The sequence below is a fragment of the Eleutherodactylus coqui genome, chromosome 10, assembly GCF_035609145.1.
Source record: "Eleutherodactylus coqui strain aEleCoq1 chromosome 10, aEleCoq1.hap1, whole genome shotgun sequence".
NCBI lineage: Eukaryota > Metazoa > Chordata > Amphibia > Anura > Eleutherodactylidae > Eleutherodactylus > Eleutherodactylus coqui.
Window position 1 is genome coordinate 111057188 of NC_089846.1, and position 24968 is coordinate 111082155.

The 24968-nt window shown below is 44.9% G+C and overlaps 1 protein-coding gene across 2 annotated transcripts in view; it reads left to right on the forward strand.

The window, feature by feature from the left end:
- The window catches only part of GAB3 (GRB2 associated binding protein 3), a 123663-nt gene that overhangs the window by 85521 nt on the left and 13174 nt on the right, over nucleotides 1–24968 (forward strand). For both annotated transcript variants that reach the window (XR_010787021.1, XM_066581700.1), the window contains exons 4-8: nucleotides 8321–8763; nucleotides 12700–12755; nucleotides 15753–16005; nucleotides 19396–19477; nucleotides 21631–21733. Coding sequence is in view for 1 of the 2 variants with exons in the window: in XM_066581700.1 (XP_066437797.1) it covers nucleotides 8321–8763; nucleotides 12700–12755; nucleotides 15753–16005; nucleotides 19396–19477; nucleotides 21631–21733 (937 nt within the window). In the remaining variant the exon portion in view is untranslated. The remainder of the gene's footprint in view (nucleotides 1–8320; nucleotides 8764–12699; nucleotides 12756–15752; nucleotides 16006–19395; nucleotides 19478–21630; nucleotides 21734–24968) is intronic.

Genomic DNA, 24968 nt, shown 5'->3' on the forward strand with positions numbered 1-24968 from the left:
GAAAGAGTTTGAGCAATGGCCATAGTTGTGTAATTATGTTTGTTTTACAGATAATGCCATTTTTCTGTCTTGTTTGCAAACGTCACAGCAGGAAGTGCAGCCATATTGGTTGTCACTTTTGAATTACTTTACCTAGCATCTAGCTAATGTGTCACCTAGTACTTGTTGCTCTCATTTTCAAAGTGGTTTTTCAATGCCTTTCCCAATTTTAATAGACAATCTTCCTGACCTGTAAATTACATGTATAGTAATAAGTATAATGCTATCCAGCATATTTTCATTTTTTTTTAGTACAATAGATGTTGGGTTAAAGAAGGTTGACTAACATTTTGACATTTACTCACAATCATCCATTCAGCCATATATATATTTTTTCATCTTAAAAGGAGATACCTTTTCAATGTTTGCTAAAACCCACTAACAAAAGTATTTTACCTTGATTCCGCCTTTACATGATGACTAGTAGCCTCCATTGGCCCATAGTTCCTTAGCAAACATCAATATTGTTCGGGCTGGCCGGGGCAGATGGACAGGGAATCCATACTCCAGCCCTCTCCTACGTCCCTACCTACTTGCCCCCAAGGCTAGGCCCCAGGGTGACAACTGGGCGACGGTCCGTGCGCTGCACTAGGGACAGGGACCCCAACAGGAGGGGGGACAGGGCGACCGTCAGATGGGCACAGCGTAACCAACGGGAGCTACAAATGGGAAAAACAGAGAATAGTCATAAACAAGCAGGGACAAAACTGGAAAACCACGTTTGGAGTACAGGAGGGCAAAACCAGAAGTCAGGAGAATAGCCAAAGTCAAACACAAGAGTTAGGTCAAATGTGGGTGTAGGCTGAACGAAACAGAACCAACCACTGGCAATCAGTGTCTGGGCCAGCCAGGTATACATACAAAACTCCCCGCCCAGAGGGGCGGGGAGAAGTCACGTAACGCCCATGGGGAATCATAAAGCTGCCTCCCCCGGCGTGCAGCAACCTGAGCACCGTGTGACCGACCAACGGACGAGTGCGACGCCGGCCACCACGATCAACCACCAGAGTGGGAGAACCCCGGACAGAGTCACCAGCCCGGGCCCCCGCAGCACCAGGACGAGCAGCCCACACCAACCGGACACTGGCGCCCCCAGTGGTATCCCCATATCTAACAAATATTCTTCACACAACCACACACGAATATCTTAAATCTGTAAATCACCCAGGGGTGGCTCTAATGTACGGCCACTTGTTGTTGAGGTTCAACTGTCTACCCAACTCTTAGCTTGAGAATTGTAGAGCATGTATACCCAGATCACCATGGGGCCCCAAGCCCATTGGTGGCTGCATTTGCATAGGTTTGACGGGTAGTAATATTTGCCATGAAACCACCATATCCCCAATCAACTAAAACAATAAATGTAGTTTAACTCCTAGGTCTATTCCACCCTCTCTAAAGCAGGTGACCTATCCTGTTTCCCCGAAAATAAGATGCGTTTTATATTAATTTTTGCTCCCAAATATGCGCTACGTCTTATTTTCAGGGGGTGTCTTATTTCGCCGCGGCAAATCTGTCTGTGGCCGCTAATCCCTCAATTGGCCAGCTTTGTAAACGAAATTTCTCAGAAATCTCGTCCACATGGGACAGCAAATCTGTCACGGCAAAGCTGGGAGAAGCCGCTGTTGTGGTGCGGATTCACCGGCCACAGAAACGGAAAAGCGTGCAGCCAGGTCGCTTCAAAACAAGCGGCTGAGTGCCGTGGGTTTTGAAGCAGCGCTTTCCCGGCGGAAATCTTGCTGTTTATCGCTGTGGAAAAACTGCGAGATTTCCACTGGAAATACGCTCTGTGAGAACCCAGCCTTAAGAATCACACAGGGTGCCTGACTCACACACAGAGCCATAAAAAAATAAGGGCTGTAAAGTAATGTACCTGTCTGCAGACAGAAGTTCCTGTACCATTTGTAAGCAGGGATGGTATTGCAGCTTCCGGCCACCAGGGGGAGCTCATCACAGCAGACATGTACAGCAGGAACAGAATGTATAGTATGGACTTTTCCAGCCAGCAAGGGGAGCTCACAACAGCACAGCAGGGTCAGGATAACAGCAGACTGTCTGCAGATCTACCTATACATCTGGAGGTAGGAGACAACAGGGAGGGCAGCAGGGGACAGGCCTCTTGACTTGCCTGCACATTTTACTATGCCTTACTATCGGGGGTGCCTTATATTTGGGACTTCTGCAAATTTTAGGGGGTGCCTTATTTTCGGGGAAACACGGTATTGTGGAGGTGAATCGGTAAGCTTGGTGAACCCCATGTCCATGGACCAAATCAGTTGTCCCTATGGCGCATATGACACTTTGAATCTAATTTGAGTTGACACAACTAGAAAAGGTCATTGATGCATTACAGAACGCGCCATTAAATTTTACATTTTTCTAAAATATATTATTCATTTTGGAAAGGTAGTTGCCATTTGACTAAAATGAAGGCAAAAAAATTAAAGAAAAATGTGAGATAAATGTGCAATTTGTTTGGTGAAGACTTCTTACTTAATCTTTGATCCAAGCAGAACAGAACTGAGTGTTCTTACTTAATGACACTTAAAAAGATCTTGCAGTCCCTCCCACTTGGTATCATCTGTGAGAATCAGATGTAGGACGGAAAACTCTGACTTCAGTTTAAAAATAGCCAAATGCATCTCAACCAGATGAGGAGTGCGTTCCATCATATAAACAAGAGCCTTGCCATCTTGTGTGCTGACAAGTATGGGAAGAATCGGTCTTTAACATGGACATTGGCACAAAAGGCCGTTTTCCTCTCATCTGAAACAATTTCTGCTGTGTCAATGCCAAATGTTACAGAATTCCACAAGAAGTGATATTTTCCTTTTTCTTAGGCAGCTATTTACGGCTACTATGCTGTGACAAAATGCATTATCTCTGTCTTGGAAGAAATGGAAATTGGGCAGAGCAAATACTTGCTTACTCCATCATGTGCCTGGCTCCAAAAGGAGCTCACACTTCAGAAGAGTTTGAAAATTAAAGCTACACCCTGGTTGCTAATAGTCAACGAGGATACTTATCTAAGACAGTTTTGATACTTGATATTCTTTATTACTTTTTCTGCACATTACTCTAATTACTCAATTGAAAGGGTGAAATCTGCTGGCTAAAGCCAGTACTGCATGAGGTGACACGTTGGATAGGCTCCAACAGCAGAGAGGCTGGCAATATACAGTAAGAGAACCCTGACGGACGTCTTCCAACATCAGAGCTGTACAGCCTTAAATCATAATGTCTTTAGACGTCAGACAGTGATTGGAAAGGGTTAAAGGGGTTGCCCAAGAGCAGAATGGTGATGAGCTGCATTGACAGAACTGGCGCTGTTAACGGGGGAAAAAAGCAGATTTTTTAAAATCCCGAACAACCCTTTTAAAGGGATTATCTCAAGATATAAACTGTCTGAATGGTGTCTGCTCAATGGGATCCAACCACTAGGATACACAGCAGTGAGGAGAATAGGGGTCCTGTGTTGTTTCCCCTGAATGAAAGAAGCAGCAGATGAGCCTGTGTGCTGCTGTGTTCATTCACCCCTACTGGACTTCTGTGCAGCAGTCTCATCGAGATAAAAGGAGTAGCATTTCACATGCTCAGCCACCACTTCATTCATATGGAGACATACGAAATTCCCATTCTTATGAACAGTGGGGCTCCCGCAGGTCAGACCTCCCATGGATAGAGAATAAGTTCATACAGTACCTGTAAAAAGTTTGGACGTACATTTTCATTCCATGATTTAGCTTGCTCGTTTTTTTTTTATTTTCTACATCGGGTTTGAAGACATGAAAACTATGAAGGAACATATGTGGAATTATGTAGTAAGCCAAAAAGTGAAAGCAGAATATGTTTTATATTTTAGATTCTTCACAGTAGCCCCCTTTTGCTTTGATGACAGCTTTGCACATGCTTGGCATTCTCTCAATCAGCTTCGTGAGTTTGTCACCTGCAATGGTTTTCAATTTATAGGTATATCTCGTCAAGAGTTAATTGATAGAATTTCTTGCCTCCTTAAGGCCTCATGTCCACGGGGAAAATCAGGCCCGTACGGATTCTCCATGCAGAATCCGTAGTGGGTCCCTCCTTTCCCGGGGACATGAGGCTGAAAATAAAATTAAACTCACCTGCTCCGGACGATGCGGATCTTCCCTCTGTCACGGCCGGATCTTCTTCCTTCGGCCCGGTGGATGTGCTCGGCACGCCGGCAACGTGCTGCGCGCATGCGCCGGGCCAAAGAAAGAAGATCCGGCCGCGACAGAGGAAAGATCTGCAGCGTCCGGACAGGCACGTTTTAATTCATGTACGGGTGTTCCGCTGATCTGGACGGCTTCCATAGGCTTCAATAGAAGCCTGCATGAGCCGTCCCCGTGGAAGACCCGCATGAAAATCGAGCATGTCACGTTTTTTTCTGACATCTGCAGGTATTTAACTACCTGCGGGCGTCCAATGCATCCCTATGGGGCGCGGATCCACGTGCGGGAAAAACTGCGGATTTTTATCCCGTGGACATGAGGGCTAATGCATCTAAGACCATCAGTTGGGTTGTGCAGAGCTTACGTTGATACATAGTCCCATACAGTGTTTAGTACTTTTTAACTGTTCTAATCCACATTATGGCAAAAAACACTTAAAGGGGTTGTCCCGCGAAAGCAAGTGGGGTTCAGCACTTCTGTATGGCCATATTAATGCACTTTGTAATGTACATCGTGCATTAATTATGAGCCATACAGAAGTTATTCACTTACCTGTTCCGTTGCTAGCGTCCCCGTCGCCATGGTGCCGTCTAATTTCAGCGTCTAATCGCCCGATTAGACGCGCTTGCGCAGTCCGGTCTTCTCCCTGGTGAATGGGGCCGCTCGTGCCGGAGAGCTGGTCCTCGTAGCTCCGCCCCGTCATGTGTGCCAATTCCAGCCAATCAGGAGGCTGGAATCGGCAATGGACCGCACAGAGCCCACGATGCACCATGGGAGAAGACCCGCGGTGCATCGTGGGTGAAGATCCCGGCGGCCATCTTGCTAAGATAAGAAAGAAGTCGCCGCAGAGCGGGGATTCGGGTAAGTACTAAACTGTTTGTTTTTTTTAACCCATCCCTTGTGTTTGTCTCGCGCCGAACGGGGGGGCCTATTGAAAAAAAAAAAAACCGTTTCGGCGCGGGACAACCCCTTTAACTAATTAAAGAGAAACAATAGTCCATTACTTTAAGACAAGTAGGTCATTGAATCTGGAAAATTTCAAGAACTTTAAAGGCATCCTCAAGTGCTGGTATGAAGACCGTCTCAGGAGGATAAGTTCATTAGAGTAACCAGCTTCAGAAACTGCAAATTACTAGCGCCTCAGATTTGAGCCCAGATAAATGCTACACAGGGATCAGGTACCAGACACAACTCAACATCAACTGTTCAGAGGACACTGTAAGAATCAGGCCTTTATGGTCAAATTACTGCAAAGAAGCCACCACTGAGGAACATCAACAAGAAGAGGAGAATTGCTTGGGTCAAGAAATACAACGAATGGATATTAAACCAGTGGAAATCTACTTTGGTCAGATGAGTCAAGTCTGGAGATTTTAGGTTCCAAGCTTCATGTCTTTGTGAGATGCAGAAAAAGTGAGGGGATAGTTTCTACATGTGTGGCTCCCACCATGAAGCATGGAGGAGGAGATGTGATGGTGTGGGGGTGCTCCACTGGTTACATTGGTGGTAAATTATTCAAAATTCAAGGCACACTTAGAGGACTTTTACATTGGACGACTTGTCGGGCACAGATGCCCAACAGGTTGTCCTAAAAATAATTGTTCCTGTGATGCGCATTGTTCCGGCCGCCCGCCTCCACAGTAAGCAGGCAGTTATTTATAAGCACACGACTGCCTGTTTACACGGCCGATCCGTTGTTCAGTTTTCTACATGCAGAAACTGAACGACAAACAAGAAGCAAATGAATTCTCATTCGTCGTTCAGTCGGATGCAGGAATCTGAATAATTTGGCCCTTAACCAGCATGGCTACCATAGCATTGTGCAGCGAGATACCATACCAACTGGTTTGCAATTAGTGGGACTGCCATTCGTTATTACACAGAACAATGACCCCCCCACACACCTTCAGGCTATGTAGGGGGTATTTGATCAAGAAGGGGTGCTGCGTCAGATGATGGGGGCTCCACAATCACCGGACCTAAACTCAGTTGAGATGGTTGAGAATGAGTGTAGGAAAAGCAGCCAACAAGTACTCAGCACCACTGGGAACTCCATCAAGACAAATGGAAAACCATTCTAGGTGAATACCTCATGAAGCTGACTGAGAGAATGCCAAGAGTTTTCAAAGCTGTCATCAAAGCAAAAGGGGGCTACTTTGAAGAATCTAAAATCTAAAACACATTCTACTTTAACACTTTTTTGTTTACTACTTAAAAATTCCATATGTGTTCCTTCATAACTTTAATGGCCTCAATTTGTACCTACAATGTAGAAAATGGAAAAAAGTTAAACCATGGAAAAGTATATTCAAACTTTTGACTGGTACTGTATCTTGGAGCAACCCTTCAAGCATCTTCTGATATGTCATTATGGCAAGTCCAAAGTTAGCATTGGTGGATCAGTGAGCTGTGAGCCCAACTGATCATTAGAATGAAACTGGAATGATGCTTTTCCAAGGGTTGTGTTAATCTGCAAAAGGGCCCCTGTCCACGGCCGAGGCGAGGGAGGACGGAGGAGCGCTGACAGATCTCCTCCGTGAGCCTATCGGACAGATAGTCTCACCGTGGAGAATCGCGACAATCGCAGCATACCGTGATTTAAATCTCGTGAGCGGAGAATCGCTATGATTCTCCATTTGTGGACGGCGGCGCTGCGCTTTCCATAGCTATGGAAAGGTTTGCAGAGCGTGATCCACGGGCGATTTATTGCCTGCGGATCATCGTCCGTGGACAAGTAGCCTTATTCAGATATTTCCATCATCTCTAAGTTAACATCACTATCACAGTGACATGTCAGATAATGTTTAGAAGATCATATATAGAGATGAGCGAACATACTCGCTAAGGACAATTACCCGAGCGAGCATTGTCCTTAGCGAGTACCTGCCTGCTCGGAAGAAAAGATTCAGGTGCCGGCGCGGGTGAGCGGTGAGTTGCGGGAGTGAGCAGGGGGGAGCAAGGGGGGGAGAGAGAGATCTCCCCTCCATTCCTCCCCGCTCCCCCCCCGCCGGCACCCGAATCTTTTCTTCCGACCGGGCAGGTACTCGCTAAGGACAATGCTCGCTCGGGTAATTGTCTTTGGTGAGTATGCTCGCTCATCTCTAGTCATATACCATTTACTAAAAGTGCTAAAAAACTGAAGAGGTTTACTTATTGATGCGTACATCCTGGTGTGAGATTCAGTTTGCTGTCTTGCTATCCACCCTCTGGTCTTCGATAGACTCTGAATGACTTACACGTTTATCCACCCTACTGTTCTACTTGTGTGTCACATCAGCTTTAGGTCTGTAGTGCTTATGTTATATCTAGAAGCTCTGATTAAATGAATATAGGTTCTTCCAGATAGCAGATTACTATAGCATATGCAATTAGGAGCTAATAAAGGAAAAAGTGAATTTGAGTACATTTTTAAAGTAAAATCTGTAGCAACAATATTTTGACTAGTCAGGCTTAAATAAGCCTTGTACTTTCGAAAAACTTTGCATATATCAATAGTATGAGTGAATATAAGAGAAAAATGCCTCTTTCAAACTAGGCAGAGATGAGATGGATTATATCAACTTTACTGAGGGATCAGGTTACAGCTGCCCATAGTAGTCTATGGAGACAGGAGACTGAGGAGGGTGCAGCTGTAGATTGAGAGAAGCAGAAACACACAGAGATGATGCTGTAGCATCTAGTAAGTGTTTACCTCCCCTGAGTGCTGAATTCACAGCTACACTACTTAGTACTGCTCTTTAATGTTCTCCATGCTACTGTTGCTTCTGAAGGTTTGCTACAGAGAGGTTAGGGAGCAGATTCTCCTCTTCTCTGTGTGTGCAGACATCATAGCAAATAGTCTTCATCCACTAGCTCAGGATGATAAATGCACAAATATACAAAATGTATATTGATCAGGTATAATGTGTGGACACATAGCAGCTAATTCCGAGAAGATAATGGCAGATCCTTATTAATAGTCGACTATAAACAGTTTCTCAGCACATGGCGATCTATGCTATTCTAGCTAAGCTTTCGCATATATATCCTACTGATTTTTCACGTAGCATTTTTCACATTTTAATTGCATGTCTTGTGCTTTATTCCAGGTGTGACACTTGCTCCAACTCAGATAAGTCACTGGAGCAGACCTCTTCCGATGACGTGTTTCTTGACTGCTTACCATCCCAGCACTCTGTTAGCCAGACTCTCTACAATGTTAACTTCCACCACAATCACATGCCAGCAGCCAACTTTGTCATTGTCAAAGACCTAGAATCAAATGGTTCATCCAGTGACTTTTCTTCCTCCTCCCCACTGTTGGGACCCTCTTCGGCACAGACATTTCCAGTTGAGAAAAACCACAGTGGACTCAGTGACAATGAAATATTACCCATCACCCCACCACCAAGACCACCTAAACCCAACCATTTTCCTGAGGCAAGGCCCGAGGTGATTTCCAGTGGAATTATCCAGAATGGACATTGTTTATCTGGAATGGTGCCCAGAAGAATTTCACTATCCAGTCTGGACAATGTTAGGAACTGGAAAGGTAAACAGTATTCTGCGTGTAATGGATAGTGGAGTGGTTTATTTAACTGACCATCGATGGGTCGGCGTTCCACTTATGTTTCATCGTGAAGCTAAAAATACATGTTTAGAGGAAGGTGAGAATCACGGCACTCTTGTGTCTTCATGGAAAGCTGCTTCGTCCACCTTTATTATTAGACATTTCTATGACCATCCAAAGATCCAGAATATTTGAGTCTGATGTATACGATATAAAGGAATACACCTTCTATTACATATTGCAGGGTACAACAGAGGAAATAGTGGAGAGTTAACGTTTTTCAACTTTGGACAATTATGGCATAGCCAAAAGTCATACCATAAATGACTGATAGTTGGGGTTGGCGGTAGAGGCCAACCCAAACTATCAGTACAGATACAGTAAGAGACTAAGTAGGCCGGTGAGTCTCCAATAAGGCATATAGGAGTATCAGAAACTGAGCATGCTTGCAGAGTAAGCATGTTTCCATATAGTTATCAGCTTCTTGTGTGTACTTTGCTAAATGCTAGACTTTGAACACGTGACCCTCTTCAGGATCCATGCCAGGTCATAAAAGCCCAATCCATGATTAAGAATTTTGGGGGTAGGAAAGATATACTTTAAGTTTAGTTTTAGGCACCTTTCATATCTGTAGAGCCGCTGGCACAAAATCCTGAACAAAATAGCGCAGCGTGCCAGAAGCCGGACGGACCCCATTATAGTCACGGAGTCTGTCCTACACTGCTTGTATCCAATATGTGCCAGATTCGGGGGTTTCGGTATTTAGGTGTTCAGCTCCAAGGACATAATCGAACAATGGAAGTAGCCCCAGGGGTGTGAATGTGCCCTTATTGATCATTTGTGGCTATTATTATGTGTATGGTGCAGAAACAATAAGAGATTAATTGGAAAGGAAGGTTTGGTAGTACGGTAACAGTTATTAATCTGGGCTGTTATGTTTTGCTGTACTGTACGTGTCATATATGGACAGAGGCTTCCTTTTACTGCCTTTTCTGCTTTGAGGAGTCTTATATCTTTATTTAACCCTTTCCAATCCAATTTGTATCCTGGTTTTCCTAGGGGGCTTACTCTTTTACTGCTGTATAGAACGGCGCAATCTGCTGGCTAAAGCCAGTATTGCATGAGGTGACACGTTGGATAGGCTCCGACAGCAGAGAGGCTGGCAATATACAGTAAGAGAACCCCAACGGATGTCTTCCAACATCGGAGCTGTACAGCCTTAAATCATAATGTCTTCAGAGGTCAGACAGTGGATTGGAAAGGGTTAAATGTTGTTGAAAAGGACTCATCGCATGTAGTGTTGTGGATCATAGATCCCTTTGGTGCTCTTCGCTTTGGTCAATAGAACTGTGATCAGGCCAGGATTTGTGGTCACAGTAAGGCCGGTGTCATATGGGCGTAAGCGCATTCACACGCACGTTTGTGCCACATATTTGCACGTGCGTGCTTTCCTGTACTTTTTGCATGCACGAAAAACAAGCAACGATGCTCTCAACGATTGAAATGGCCAATTAGTATAATGAGTTTTCTTTCCCTACATGACTGAAATGCGCACGCAAAATAGGCGCATATGAGCGAACCCACTGAAATCAAGGGGTTCTATTCTCTGCATATTGCACGCGCATAAAAGTGCGTAAAGGTTTTTGTGTGAATAAGCCCTTTCGCCAGATTCACACATCCGTATTTACGCATGTGGTTGGGAGCACAGTGAATAGAACCCATTGATTTCAATGGCTTTGTTCACAAGAGCGTATTTTGCGTATGCAATTGTATCGCAAAAAAAATACTCAGCACCTCCTATTATCCTCTGCTAGAGATGAGCGAACCTACTCGGCCACGCCCCTTTTTCGCCCGAGCACTGCGATTTTCGAGTACTTCCGTACTCGGGCGAAAAGATTCGGGCGGCGCCGTGGATGAGTGGGGGGTTGCAGTGGGGAGTGGGGGGGAGAGGGAGAGAGAGAGGGCTCCCCCCTGTTCCCCGCTGCTACCCCCCGCTCCGCCACGCCTCCCCCCGGCGCCCCCCGAATCTTTTCACCCGAGTACGGAAGTACTCGAAAATCGCGGTGCTCGATCGAGTAATTACTCGAAACGAGTAGGTTCGCTCATCTCTATCCTCTGCATTTGCACAGAAAAATAGAACATATAAAACTAATTAGGCTAATTAGCTATTTTAACGTACAGGACTGTGGCTGCGGGTTCTTTTGCACGCACAAATATGCATAGCCTAACGCACAGATTTTGCGCGTGTAATATGCAGCCCAAATGCGTTCATGTGAATAAGTCCTTATGCCCAGGTTTAAAGCATGGTTTTGAGAACCTTAATGTCACCCCTCCCTATGTGACCCCAATGCCCAAGTTTAGTATTTAGAATGGATCCCAAACTTACTACTGTGGGTCAACCCTGAAAACTCTTCCCACCCCCAGGGAACAACTGCTACCATTCTTACCTGTAGAGACGGGTACATTCTTGCCCATCTCTATCATCTGTTTGCCCTTCCTACACTCAACATTTGTGAGCAAGGAAGAATCCGTTTACCTTCTCTACAAATGGTAATAGCTTTTAAAGTGTTCCAGGGAACCCTTGGTCGTGTTCCAAGCTTCTAGGGAAAAGACACGTTAGTTCAAAAACAGGATATTAATATAGGGGGGAAGAGACTTGTTATTTGTATAGCACCATCTTAGTCTGCAGCACTTTCAGGTAATTTATTTATTACCTCCCCCCCAAATTGGATACTCATTTTACTGACCTCAGAAGGCTGAGTTGACCTGGAGCCAGCTACCTGAACCAAGCAGGGATTGAACCTGCAACCTTCAGGTCATGAGCAAGAGCTTAGGACTACATACATTCTGCACCACAAGAGGCAATATAGAGGCTATTAGAGTAAGTTATCACCTTCTGCAAACTTTCTCAAATATCTGAATAGACGGATTCGCAGTTGCAAAGAGTTCTGCACATCATGTGTCCCCCCTGAAGAGCATCACATGTACTCAGTCTAGTGAGACCCGTCAGAAGATAACTACATACCGGTCAACTACACAGACTGTTCAAGTACAAACAATGGATTTTCACGAGTCTTTGTATGCGCTTTCACAAAATCATTGTCACAAAGTACAACACGCCTTAGGCCGACTTCACGCGAGCGTATGTGTATTTTTTTAAATGGCCGATGCTGTTTTGCGTGCGCAACGGCAAATAGTTTGCAGTTTTTTCCGTAGCAAGGCATGTACATTTGAGCGCGCACAAAACACAGATTTTCCCAGCCACTGAAATGCCTAATTAGTAGAGATGAGCGAACCTACTCGGCCACGCCCCTTTTTCACTCGAGCACCGCGATTTTCGAGTACTTCTCAAAGATTCGGGGGGCGCCGTGGGTGAGCGGGGGGTTGCAGAGGGGAGTGGGGGGGAGAGTTAGAGAGAGAGATCCCCCCCCTGTTCCCCACTGCTACCCCCCGCTCCACCACGCCATCCCCCGCTCCCCGGCGCCCCCCGAATCTTTGCACCCAAGTAGCCAGGTCTCGAAAATAGCGATGCTCGATCAAGTAATTACTCGAAACGAGTACGTTCGCTCATCTCTACTAATTAGTCTAATGAGTTCAATATGTGTACTTTTTCCAGCGCAATTATGCAGTGTTTCACGCATCTCCCAGTATATCGCGCATCTCTGTTGACTTCTATGGGGACTTTTGATGTGCAAATGCTCAGGAAAATAGAGGATGCTACATTTTTTTTTTGCATAACCGAAATCCGCACGGTAATACGCGCATATTGAAATCAATGGGTTGTATTCACAGCGTTTTGCGCATCATGCGCACATACGCTCGTGTGAAGCCGGCCTTACCGACAAGTTGTTGGGAGGCACTAATAGTTTTTCCTTTTGATGAAGATAAAATGTAATAAAATATACTTCTGCCTTTCAGGTGACTTGGAAGACAGCTCGTTAAGAAGTAGAGATAAGAGACTCAGCCTAAATCTGGTTGGTATTCTACAATCCTATAATATCAGTGGTTATATCATAAAAAGGGGTTTCTGGGAAATACTATTGATGAACTATTCTCAGGATAGGTCATTAGTAGTTGATCAACTGTGGTCTGCTGCTTGGGACCCCAGCTGATCAACTGACCACGCACCTGTAGTCCGCTCAAAACACACAGGGGAATGGAGAAGAACTAGTTAGCTCCAAGCCCCACGTAGTGGCCGATGCTTGTAAATGCAGCCTGGGGTCTCATTAAAATCAATAGGAGCCGTGACTGCCGTTACAAGAACCGACCACTACACAGGGGTTGGAGCTAACTGCTTCTTCTCCATTCCCCCGTGTAGCAGCAAAGACAACCGATCAGCTGGGGACCCGATCAACTATTGATGACCTATCTTGAGAATAGTTCATCCTCGGTTGAACAACTATTAATGACCTATCCTACATATAGGTCATCAATTGTTGTATTTCCCTGGAAAACCCCTTTAACCCTTTCCAATCCACTGTCTGACGTCTAAAGACATTCTGATTTAGGGCTGTACAGCTCCGATGTCGGAAGACATCCGGCAGGGTATTCTTACTGTAGATTACTGGCCGCTCTGTTGTCGGGAGGCCGCTCCAGCATGTCTCATACCACAGTACTGGCTCTAGCCAGCAGATGGCGCCATTGCAAAATGGCAGAAAGAGAAAGCCCCCTAGGAAACCCTGAAAATTGGATTGCAAAGGGTTAATATAGAAATATGGGCTTTATATTCTCTGTTTGCTCCAGATATGGTTACTGTTTTATTCTCACATTAGACTCTGTTCACACCTACATTGAAGGCTCTGTTCGGATGTACAGATCTATCCCAAGATCCAAGACAAACGGACGCAGCACGCTGCACTATTTAATGTGTCAAAGTGCTAGAGGCCAGACAGACCCCAGAGTTTTGTCGTAGGACAGATCTGTTCCCAGCATGCATCCATCTTCCTGCTCTCATGACGGAGCAGCAAAACAGAAACCCTGAACACAGATGGGTACATTTCATATAATAACATCGTTATTGCACATTGCACTTTAAACAACTGGAGAAAAATCATCCCACATACTGATAGGAAGAGGCGGACGTTCTGCAGATTGGAACATCTTCCATTGTGCATTACTCAGCTCTTACTTATACAACCTTCTGTATATCCTTAGTCTCCTAAGCATACGAACATTGGATCATAACGTAGCAGTCATATACTGGAAGACTGTATAATAGAAGGAAGAATGGTGATAATATGCAGAAAAAGAGCCAGAATTCCATCACTGGTGAAAACAATATAGATGCTGCTTACTATTTGAAACTCAATGGAGGCCCCCTGTGGGCATCTGTGGAATTACATGTATGCGAAGTATGGCCAATTCTGAGCATAGTAGGAGCGGAGGTCTCTAACTTGAACTGATACACAACTACAACTCCCAACATGCCCTGACCGTGTAGGATCGCACCCTTTAAAGTAATATGATATGTTTGTTTCTATGTCCACCTGATTCACTGCAAAGAATTAGCTTATATCTGCCCAATGTTGTCTGAACTGTATTGTCTGTTGCCTCAAAATGTAAAAACAGCTGCAGTATAAAGTAACTTCCTGTTTTTAGTGAAGCAGAATTCTGCAATCATTTTACTCGTTCTATGGCAATAAATGAGATCTGGAAATAACTTACAGAGATGAAGAGGGAGTCCCTGCATATGTTACAGAATGCTAGAATAGCCATGTGCTGTACACACTGCCATACAGAGTTATATATAAGAATACAGTATTATCTACATCATTATACGAAGATCATCCCAAAAGTTCTTAGCCTAGCTGTGAAAAAAAAAAATTTCATTAATTTTTTTAACATAGTCCCCCAACGTCTCGGCACACTTGGCCTAAGACTGAGATGCCGGTGGTATAGACGTTTTTGTTGAAGCATTGCAAAACCTCACCACACAAATGACATCATCATCCTTCTTGAAATGCACCCCTTTCATATCTTCTCAATCTAAAAAAAAAAGCTGGAAGTCCAAGGGGTGCCAAATCGGGAGAGTAGGGTGGGTGTGGTACGATTTCATACAGCAAAGACTTCTTTGTGGCTGGGCACATTGTTTTGGTGGAGGAGAACACCTTCTGGTAACTTTCCTTGTTGCCTCTGCTTGATGCCCCTTTGGAAGGTAGTCTATCATGACCGCGTCCTCCAGTCCCCCAAAAAATATTGCCATGACCTTCTCAGCTGAGGACGCTAACTTTGTGCAGGGGATGAGGGTTGTTTCCATTGCACGGAGCTCTGTTTGTACTCCGTCTGGAAGTGGTGGACTCAGGTTACGTCAACAGTTATGAACCATCTCAAGAACATGTCTGGATAAGTTCTGAACAGCTCGGGATTCTTCCTTGATGTGCTGCACCTGACCATCTTCTGGTCAACAGTGAACTCATCCTGCTGAAACCATCTTCATCCTCAGGGCGTCAGTGAGAACATGATTAGCGTTTGTCTTAAGCAACTGTCTCAGCAATCTGCCTCACAGTAAACCTTCAGTCATTCTTGACAATTTAGTTGATTTTCTGGAGTAGGCGCATCAACAGGTCATCCACGGTGGGGGTCATCTTCAATGCTGGTTGTTCACCCCTTGGATTTCACCACCCAGTTTTTCACTGTCTCATAGGAAGGTGCATGGGCCCCAGACTTTGGCCACTATGTCAGTATGGAGGTCTTTCAGTGTTAAACCTTTGTTATGCAAGTACTCGATTACGGCTCAATTTTTCAAAGTCATCAGACGTTCCAATCTTTTATTATCAGCATGATTCTCTGCATTTCTTCCTTAAAGGGTTAAAAAAATATATGAACCACATTTCATGAGTGTACGCCAATTACAACACAGACAAGCTTAGACCTTTTAGGACGACCCTACTTTCTTGTCTTCCCTCTCGCATTCTTCTTGTTGTTTTTATGGCGAATGTAATATTTCCTTCTTTTGCTCTTGTGTCTTGTAGCCAAGGTTCACACCACTCTACTCCTTCACATCAGACTGTTCAGAAGACAGCTACGTCCCAATGAACCCAAACGCCTCCCCATCAGTTTCTGAGTCAGACAGCAGCACAGATGGATATATACCAATGAGTCCAGTAACTGCAGCTTTCACTTTCCCATCATCAGTCAACTCGAAGGTTACCAGTCCTCTGCCAGAACTCCCAGCGGATCTGGAACCTCCTCCCGTAAACCGAGACCTCAAACCTCGTCGAAAGAGTAAGTCACCCCATGCCTCACTGCGTTTTCTAGAATGACAAAAGAAGAAAGCGCAGGGAGATCTACACACTGAATAAGAAAGAGAGGATAGCATTCCCCTGTGTATGTCGCACAACACGTATAATAAGCTCAAACACCGCTACAACCACCCCAGGAGGGACGGACACGTCACCTCCGCTAGATGATAGACGCCGTCAGGAAGAAGGAGATCACAGGGTGCCGCGGCCAGGAACATAGCTGTAGTAGGTGAAGAAGGGCTCCTTCACACGGGCTAGAAGCCATTGTCCCATCCGCAAAAAAACATACCCTGCAAGCGAAAAACGTATAGTAAAATATGTTGAAATGAGCGCAAAAAAGACTCGTTCATAGCATAAATATGCCCGTGTGAAGGAGCCCTTCTTCAGGGTAGCACATTTCAGCGCCGAAATGACATCTTCGACAATGAAGAAAAAGTGTCAGCAGCACTACCTCCACCCGTATATGGCGAGGCGATATCAATGCATAGCCACCATGGACCCCAAATCAAGGCTCCAGATAAGGCTGGGTTCACGCGGGACGGAATTTCCACGTAATTTCTGTGCAGACTTTCTGCACGGAAATTCCGCCTGCAATCTTAAACCCGAGCCTAAGCAGCAAAATGGACGAGATTTGCAAAATTCTAGTCCACACGCTGTGGACAAGCCGTTGCAACCCAGCCGCGATGAAACTACTATGCCACGCGAAATTCAAAGCCGCATCATGTCAATTGCATCGCCGTTTCTACTGCAGGCTCTCTCTTCTCTATGGGGAGAGATAGCCGCAGTGGAATACAAGCGGCAAAGCCGCTTCCAAACCGGCCCCGAACGGCGCGGGTTTGGAAACTGCTTTTCTGCAGTGGAAATCTTGCGGAATTTCCGTGTGGTCCCGTTGCGGTCATTCCACAAGATTTCTTTGCGATTTACACCCCGTGTGACCCCAGCCTAAGGTTAATGGAAAAGCATACATGGCAGTATAGGTGGTGTAGTAAAAAGCAAATATCCTCTTAGGAGCTGCACCTGCAGTTACAGCTGCAGCTCCCATACTGCCGCTACACAGTGGTCGGAACAGCTTCCACTCCGACCCCGGTGTATCTCGGCGGGCGCTCCCTGGATAACCCATTTTTTTCTTTTGATGAGGCAATGATGTGTAGGAACTAGAGATGAGCGAACGTACTCGGATAAGCACTACTCGTCCGAGTAATGTGCTTTATCCGAGTACCTCTCTGCTCGTCCTGAAAGATTCGGGACGCGCTGCGGAGCGGGGAGCTGCAGGGGAGAGCGGGGAGGAACGGAGGGGAGATCTTTCTCTCCTTCTCTCCCGCCCGCTCTGCCCCGCTCCCCGCTGCGACTCACCTGTCAGCAGCGGAGCGCCCCGAATCTTTCAGGACGAGCGGAGAGATACTCGGATAAAGCACATTACTCGGACGAGTAGTGCTTATCCGAGTACGTTCGCTCATCTCTAGTAGGAACATTCATAACTAGCAGATCCGACAGGCAAGCAGGAGCATCTTAGATTCATCATACAAAGGACACATTTATTCTCATAAACCTCAAAATGTTCTCAGGTACCTTAAGGGTATGTTCACACATTGCGGATTTTCCATAGTGGCATTTTTGTGCAGATTCACCATGCATTACACCACATCAGTTGAAGGAGTGAAATCCACATAAATTAATACACTACTTGTTTAAAATCCACAGTGCAGGTCAATTAACGCTGCCAATTTTCTTCACAATGTCTGGATGGGATTTCTTAAAACCCCATCCTCAATGCTTGTACTGTAACTGCTGCAGACTTTCCACAGCTAATCCCACCACGGAAAATCCACATAATTTCCCACCCATGTGTGCATACCTGTATGCTATGTTCACGTGCAGCATAAATTTTGCCAAATATCCACAGTGCCGAAAAAAATTTATGCTACAGATTTTACACGCAGAATTCACCGCTTCGAATGCAGGGGTGAAATCTGAGTCAAAATCCACACCGAAACCCACGTGTTAGGGCAAAAACACATTGGCGCATGCGCTAATATGTTCGCCACCATGGAGCGTGTTGGTGCATTCACCAGGGGATTTGGTTTTTTTTCCCGGACTATTCAAAATCCACACTAGTGCAGAGTTTGAAAAAAAAGCGGGAAGATAGGTCCTGCCCTATCTTTCCCGCACGTAGTATTAACTACATGCCAAAAACATAGTACACGCGAGAAAATATAGGACTTGCCCTATTAATGCGCGAGAATCCTGATAGTGGTTTTGTTTCGTCTCACTATGTGGACTAAAACACTCCCGTCTGTTTAAGGGCGGACACCGACTGGCGATATTTTCTATCTTGCGCTGCGAGAGCAAGTGAAAACACTCGCCTCCCCATTGAAAAGATATGGAAAATACCGCGGACTTCTGCCACAGCTGTGACAGCTGTGGCAGGAGTTTCCTTCATCCCCGCTGGGATGAAGGAATCTTCTGCCATAGCTTTCACAGCTGTCACAGCTGTGGCAGAAGTGCAGCATGCTATCCCATTGCTTTCAATAGGATCAGCGCTGCTGCCGGTTCCATTGAAAGCAGTGGTTTTTGGCAAACCCTGCAGTATGATTTTCGGGGAGGGCCTTGAAATATAAGCCCTTCCCTGAAAATCATCAATAAGTGGTTAAAAAAGTTTTTTAAAAAAGTACTCACCTCTCCGCCACTCATAGGTGTCCTTCAGCTGGCTCCCTGACACTGCTATCCAGCACTTTCAGCAGGCGGGGATTTAAAAATCCCCGCCTCCTGAAAGGACTGTGCTGATTGGCTGAGCGCTCAGCCAATTACAGATAGTGCTTAGCTATTCATTCATGAATAGCTAAGATAGTGCTATTCATTCATTAATAGCTAAGCACTATCTGTAATTGGTTGAGCGCTCAGCCAATAGCTAAGCACTAGCTGTTATTGGCTGAGCGCTCAGCCAATCAGCACAGCCCTTTCAGGAGGCGGGGATTTTTAAATCCCCGCCTGCTGAAAGTACTGGATAGCAGTGTCGGGGAGCCAGCCGGAGCAATGGGATTGAAAGCAATAGGATAGCATGCTGCACTTCTGCCACAGCTGTGACAGCTGTGGCAGAAGTCCGCAGTATTCTCCATATCTTTTCAATGGGGCTAGCGCCGCTGCCGCTGGCCCCATTGAAAAGACTGGCGATATCCCGGCGTCATCCTGGTTTTTTTCTCTCCCTGCAAGGCGAGAGTTTTCGGATTGAAAAAGTTTTGACAGAAGTTGTGATCATTCAATCAGGTTGAGTTTGGTCGATCAGATACAAGAAAATGTAATTCATGTTTAATGTACCAGTTACGAGTCACCTTTATCAAGTAATAGGTTAACAAGAATACATATGTGTCCATAGTGCGTCCACCACCCCTGGACCTGCGTAATCTTTCTACGATTCGAGAACATACTATGGTGACCAGAACATGGACAGTGCCTTAGTGAGTAATCACAAGTGCTTATTGGTATTCTGTCATTTGTTACTGCTTTGGTTAATCAATCAATCAATCTATCTATCTATCTATCTATCTATCTATCTATCTATCTATCTATCTATCTATCTATCTATCTATCTCATATCTATCTATCTCATGTCTGTCTGTCTGTCTGTCTGTCTTTAAGAGCCCCATGTGGTGCAGAGTGTTAGGGCAGCTCTTGATCACGGCCTAAAGGTTGTGGGTTCAACCCCCACTTGGTTCAGGTATCCTTCTGAGGAGTCAGTCGTGACTTAGTGCTTGCACCAGGGACCTTTACCTCTATCTCTCATGTTAGGCCATAAAAAGATAAATCCATCCATTCAGCCTATTCCCCTCTCCCTATGTTGAGGTAAAAGCCAATTTTCCTCATTTAAGGGACAAATTTCTCCATGATTCCAATCTAGCAATCAGAATAATCCCCAGATCACCGACCATTCTAAAGTAATCAGTCACTATCATATCTAAAAATGGAACGCCCAAGAAAGGCGTAAAGGCCCCTCTTATAAGCTTTTATCGAATTTGCCATCACTGTATCCTCAGGCAGAGAGTTCCACAGTCTCACTGCTCGTAGGCACAGAATCCTGATGTGGTGTGGATCTCCTTAGTCTTTCTTCTTCTGCACGGCAGATGTGTGCGGGTGCGCCGACCGATGCGCAGTGCATTTTTTTTCAGAATCTCCAGCTTTCCCGTAGATCAGTGGCCTGTCCACAGTGTCGGCTGCGGGTGTGCCGCGGATCGGACTGCTTCCATTAACTTCAATGGAAGCCATCCTTGCGGGAATCCGCAGAAAATGAAGCATGCTGCGATCTTTTCCTGCATGTGCGAACCGCACGCCAGAAAAAAAGGACATCCGCATGCTTTTAATTGATTTGTGGATTCTAATGCATCCCTATGGGCCGCTTGATTTGCGAGTGCCCCACAAATCAAATCCGTCCGTGGACATTGGGCCTTACAGTAAATAACCCCTTCTATGTCGGTGTGGAAACCTTCTTTCCTCAAGACGTAGAGGGGGCCCCTTTGCTATAGTCCTGGGTTTAAATAGATGACGTGAGAGATCTTTGTATTGCCCCTTAGTTATTAGGTCGCCCCTCAGTCGTCTTTTTTTCTAAACTAAACAACCCCCCCAATTTTGATAACGTCTCTGGGTATTGTAGTCCACCCATTCTATTTATTACTTTAGCTGCCCGTCTCCGTACCAGCTCAAGCTCTGATATGTCCTTCTTGAGTACCGTTGCCCAAACTGTCCCCAATATTCCATGTGTGGTCTGACCAATGACTTGTAAAGAAGATGAACAATGTTCCCATCTTGCGCCTCTAGACCTTTTCTCGGATTCCTTTAAGATAACAAAGACTGATTTTTTTTCAGCTGGACCTCACATCTCCTTACACATTTGCAATTCCTCAAGACCTCTATTAGTCATTCCGGTTGTCATTTATCTTCTGGCAGCACAATTACTGTAGCTATAACCTTTGCATTACTAAAACAACATAACATGGAGCACAATTCCCCCGAGTCGGTAAAGGCCAATAATAGGCGCACCCATCTCAGTGACATCTCGGCACATGGGGGCTCCTGCTATTACTCCCATCCTATTAGGCATCACTAATGTTTACCATGGTTAGTGCTTTGTAAACATCATATCATAGAATTCCGTGCGTCACTTTTAAGCACAGCTGCAAACCTAAACATTGGCAGGAAAATGAGCAGCTCAGTAAAACAGCCCCCAGTGTCTCGTAAAGCAAATATGACAAAGAGAAGAGAAATAGGCTAAGGTATGAATCAGACCCAGCCTTTGGATGAGAAGCAAATAAATATTACATGAGGACGCAGCTGCTCGGCACATTCTAGACAGACATATCACGTCTGCCGTGTTCTGTAGCGGGTGGACAGTCTTCAAAACCTCATTTGTCTGGATGGTTGGGGCAGCGTTTACCATCGAGTTGCCTATCTAGATGGAGACTGATCCCCTCTTGCTAATGTTCACCTTACTGTTCTTCCTACCGAGACGGCAATAGGAGGCCATGTTTAGGGGACATATGTGCAATGTCAGAAGTTGGCCGTGTTTCAGAGCATCTGTAACATGCTTGTCTGACCTCTTCCATGTTTTTCTTCCTAGCAATCGGACCAGCTTTATCTCCCCAGAAACTGACGGTATTAGCTCAGCAAATATCTTTGCCAGTTCTCTCTCAGGAGAAGAGGAGGAGAGCTATCTCCCTATGGTAAATGTCTTGTGTCTGCAGCACTGTATTCTTTAGCTGTTCTACTACAGAAATATTAATAATATACCACAGTTTATAGATTTTTACTAATGTTGCTTAAGGCCTTTGTTGAGTTCGAGGCATTGCATGAGATTTGCAGAAAGGGCTGCTTTTTTTTTTCTTTTTCAAAAACAGCGCCACTCTTGTCTATGATGTGTGTCGTGGTATTACAACTCAGGCTCATTGAGTGAATAGAACTGAGTTACACCAGCAGACCCAACCTATGGAGAAGAGTGGTCCTCAAGGATGTAACAAGAAACCAAGGGGCCCTATAGCCAAATTTGGAATCAGGCCTCACCCTATCATGACTGCCTTCAGCACAGAATATGCAAAGCTTATAATTATTTTGTGCCACACGGCCCTGATTCAGAGAGATAATGCACAAAGCAATAATCTAGTACAGGAATAATGATAATGTGATGTCATAGTACAAGGATAATACACGCAGTGATGTCATAGTACAGGGATAATACACTCAGTGATGTCATAGTATAGAGTTAATCCATGCAGTAATGTCACAGTAGAGGAATAATGCACACAGTGATGCCATAGTACAGGGATAATGCACACTCTGATGTCATAATACAGGGATAATGTACACAGTGATGTCACAGTGCAGGGATAATGTACACAGTGATGTGCATTTATCCCTATACTGTGACATCATGATATCGTAGCACAGAACTTATGCACAAAAATGTCAACGTGCATGCAGTGACATCACAGCAGAGGTAAAACATGATGTCACTGTAAAGGAAGAATGCCCCAATGACTTCACAGTATAGAGATAGTATAGTGATGTTGTATTATAGAAATAATGTGCAGTGTATATTACAAGGGGGTCTATAGAACAACCTACATCCTCTCACTCATTAAGTCATCGCTAACTGCATATTCCTTTTATGTGGAGATGGCCCCTATTGTAGGACTCTATAGCAGTTGCAATTTTTACTACCCTGGTAGTTATACCCATGATATGGTAGAATAAAATATGGGAAAAATATCATCTCTAATGATATATACGGAAATACTTGGAGTAGTTGCTAGCAGAAATGGCAGATTCGCTTTCCCTGAAATGACAAGTACAGAGTTTTGATAGCAGTAAGTGCAGCATTTGGCTAGCAGCTAGTATGGCCTTATAAGAGAACTTTACTAAATGTGGTAATTTCATAAAACTTCTCGTAAATCACATGGCTCATGGCCATCTGCATGTACATTTGATTTGCATATCATATAAGTAAAATATATCTTTGTTATCTTCTTCTATAATGCCGTAATTCAAATCCTGATGCCTTAAATATTCACCATCTGTCTGCCATATTTCTAGCTAAGATCTCAAAATAGTAGGTTATGTCATACAAGGATTAACATACTGGCATTCATTCTCCTTGCTTCATGTAGTTGAAGTGGTCGGGGGTTCCGTCGCAAAATACCGGAAGTAAAAGCGCTGCATGCGGCGCTTTTTCTTCCGCCCAAAAGCCAAATACCTGAGCAGAAACCAGACAGACTTCATTATAGTCAATGGGCGCTGTTTGGTTCCATTCTGAGACGGAGCCGTTGGAGTGTGGGGATTCCCCTTTCCTGCTTGCCAAACGGAGCAGGAAAGAGGAACCCTGAGGGCAGATGTGAAGCAGAAGCGCTTGGGCTTTTTTTTTAACGTTGGGGAAATCCATCCCAGTATCATTGACGTCTGCTGTGAAGAATCCAGTTCAGTAGCTCGGCCCCTCCAGCTGTGTATTCTGCACTTTTCTTCCAGCCTTCAAGTCACATAACCAGCACTCTGACAACACTCTGTGTCCTGCAGTTAATGGGGCAGTACATTTGTGCTTTTTTTCACCTATTAGTTCATTTTTGGGCTTGCAGGGCCAATTCACATGGCCACTGGACACCTTCCCCCGCTGTGATTTTAAAGGCTATTTAGCCTAATGAGTTCCAGATGTGTTCTTTTTTCCGCGGAATAGCGCATCATATTGTGCAATTGCGTGGATATTGAGAACGCATTTGCGCACCTCCCATAGACTTCTGTAGGACCTCTGGCCCACAAATGTGCACAAAAATGCTGCGTTTTCTTAATATGCTCAAAAAAAGAGTACTGAGAGTGAACCCAATGAAATCAATGGGTTATATTCTCTGCATATCGCGCATGCAAATATGTCCGTATGAACGGGCCCTAGGGGGCCCTTCAGCACCTCACAGTCGTACAAGCAATAATTGCCCTTATACTTTCACACAGAAGCAAGGATCTCCCACTGAATCGAGACGGGACAACCGGAGATTGTTCCGGCCACCCACCTACTTTCATAGTAAACAGGCCGTCGTTCATTGATGAATGGCTGCCTGTTTACACGGGGCGATCAGCATTTCATTTTTATGCCTGCAGAAACTGAATGATAAATAAATTATTATTCGTCGATCATTGCTATCGGCATTTACACTGAATGATATTGTTCATATTCCGGTGATCCAGTGAGAATCTGAATGATAATCGGGTCGTGTAGAAGGTCTCAAATGTTCAATTTCCTGCCAACACCAACACAGGGCGAAATAAGTACACAGCGCCCATTCTCACTTTTTCTTGCACCACACTTTGACCCCTGTGCGTGACATTTGGGGGATGATTTTTGTGTCATTAGATTAGTTACATCCTCACCACCGCTGTAAAATCATTAAATATGAGTTTGATAGATTGATTGACATGTCAGGTGAATTGAAAGTTACCTGTTATGTCTAGCGGTGCTGCGCTGCCAGAGAGAGTGAAGCACTGCTAAGCGACGTTCATAGTAAGCTGTGGTTTGAGCTGCGTCTCGGGAGAGAGAACAGGAAAGAGAGAGAGAACAGGAGAAAGAGAGAACAGAAGAGAGAGAGAGAGAGAACAGGAGCGAAAGAGTCCAAATACAAAGTGACACTCTAAATAAACAGGCTGACAGAGCGAGAAAGACAGAGCAAGAGACAGACAGACCGAGTAAGAAAGAGGCAGACAGACAGACAGAATGAGAGAGAGAGAGACAGACAGAAAGATGGAGCAAAGGCGAACAGACAGAGTGAGAGGCAGGCAGACAGGCAGAGAAAGACCTGTAGGCTTTTTTCTATTAGATATCTGCTCCAAATACAAAGTGACACTCTAAATAATCACCCAATCAAGCAGATTTAGAAGTTCACAACAATCATTTTTCCAAACATTTTATGCTCACATAGC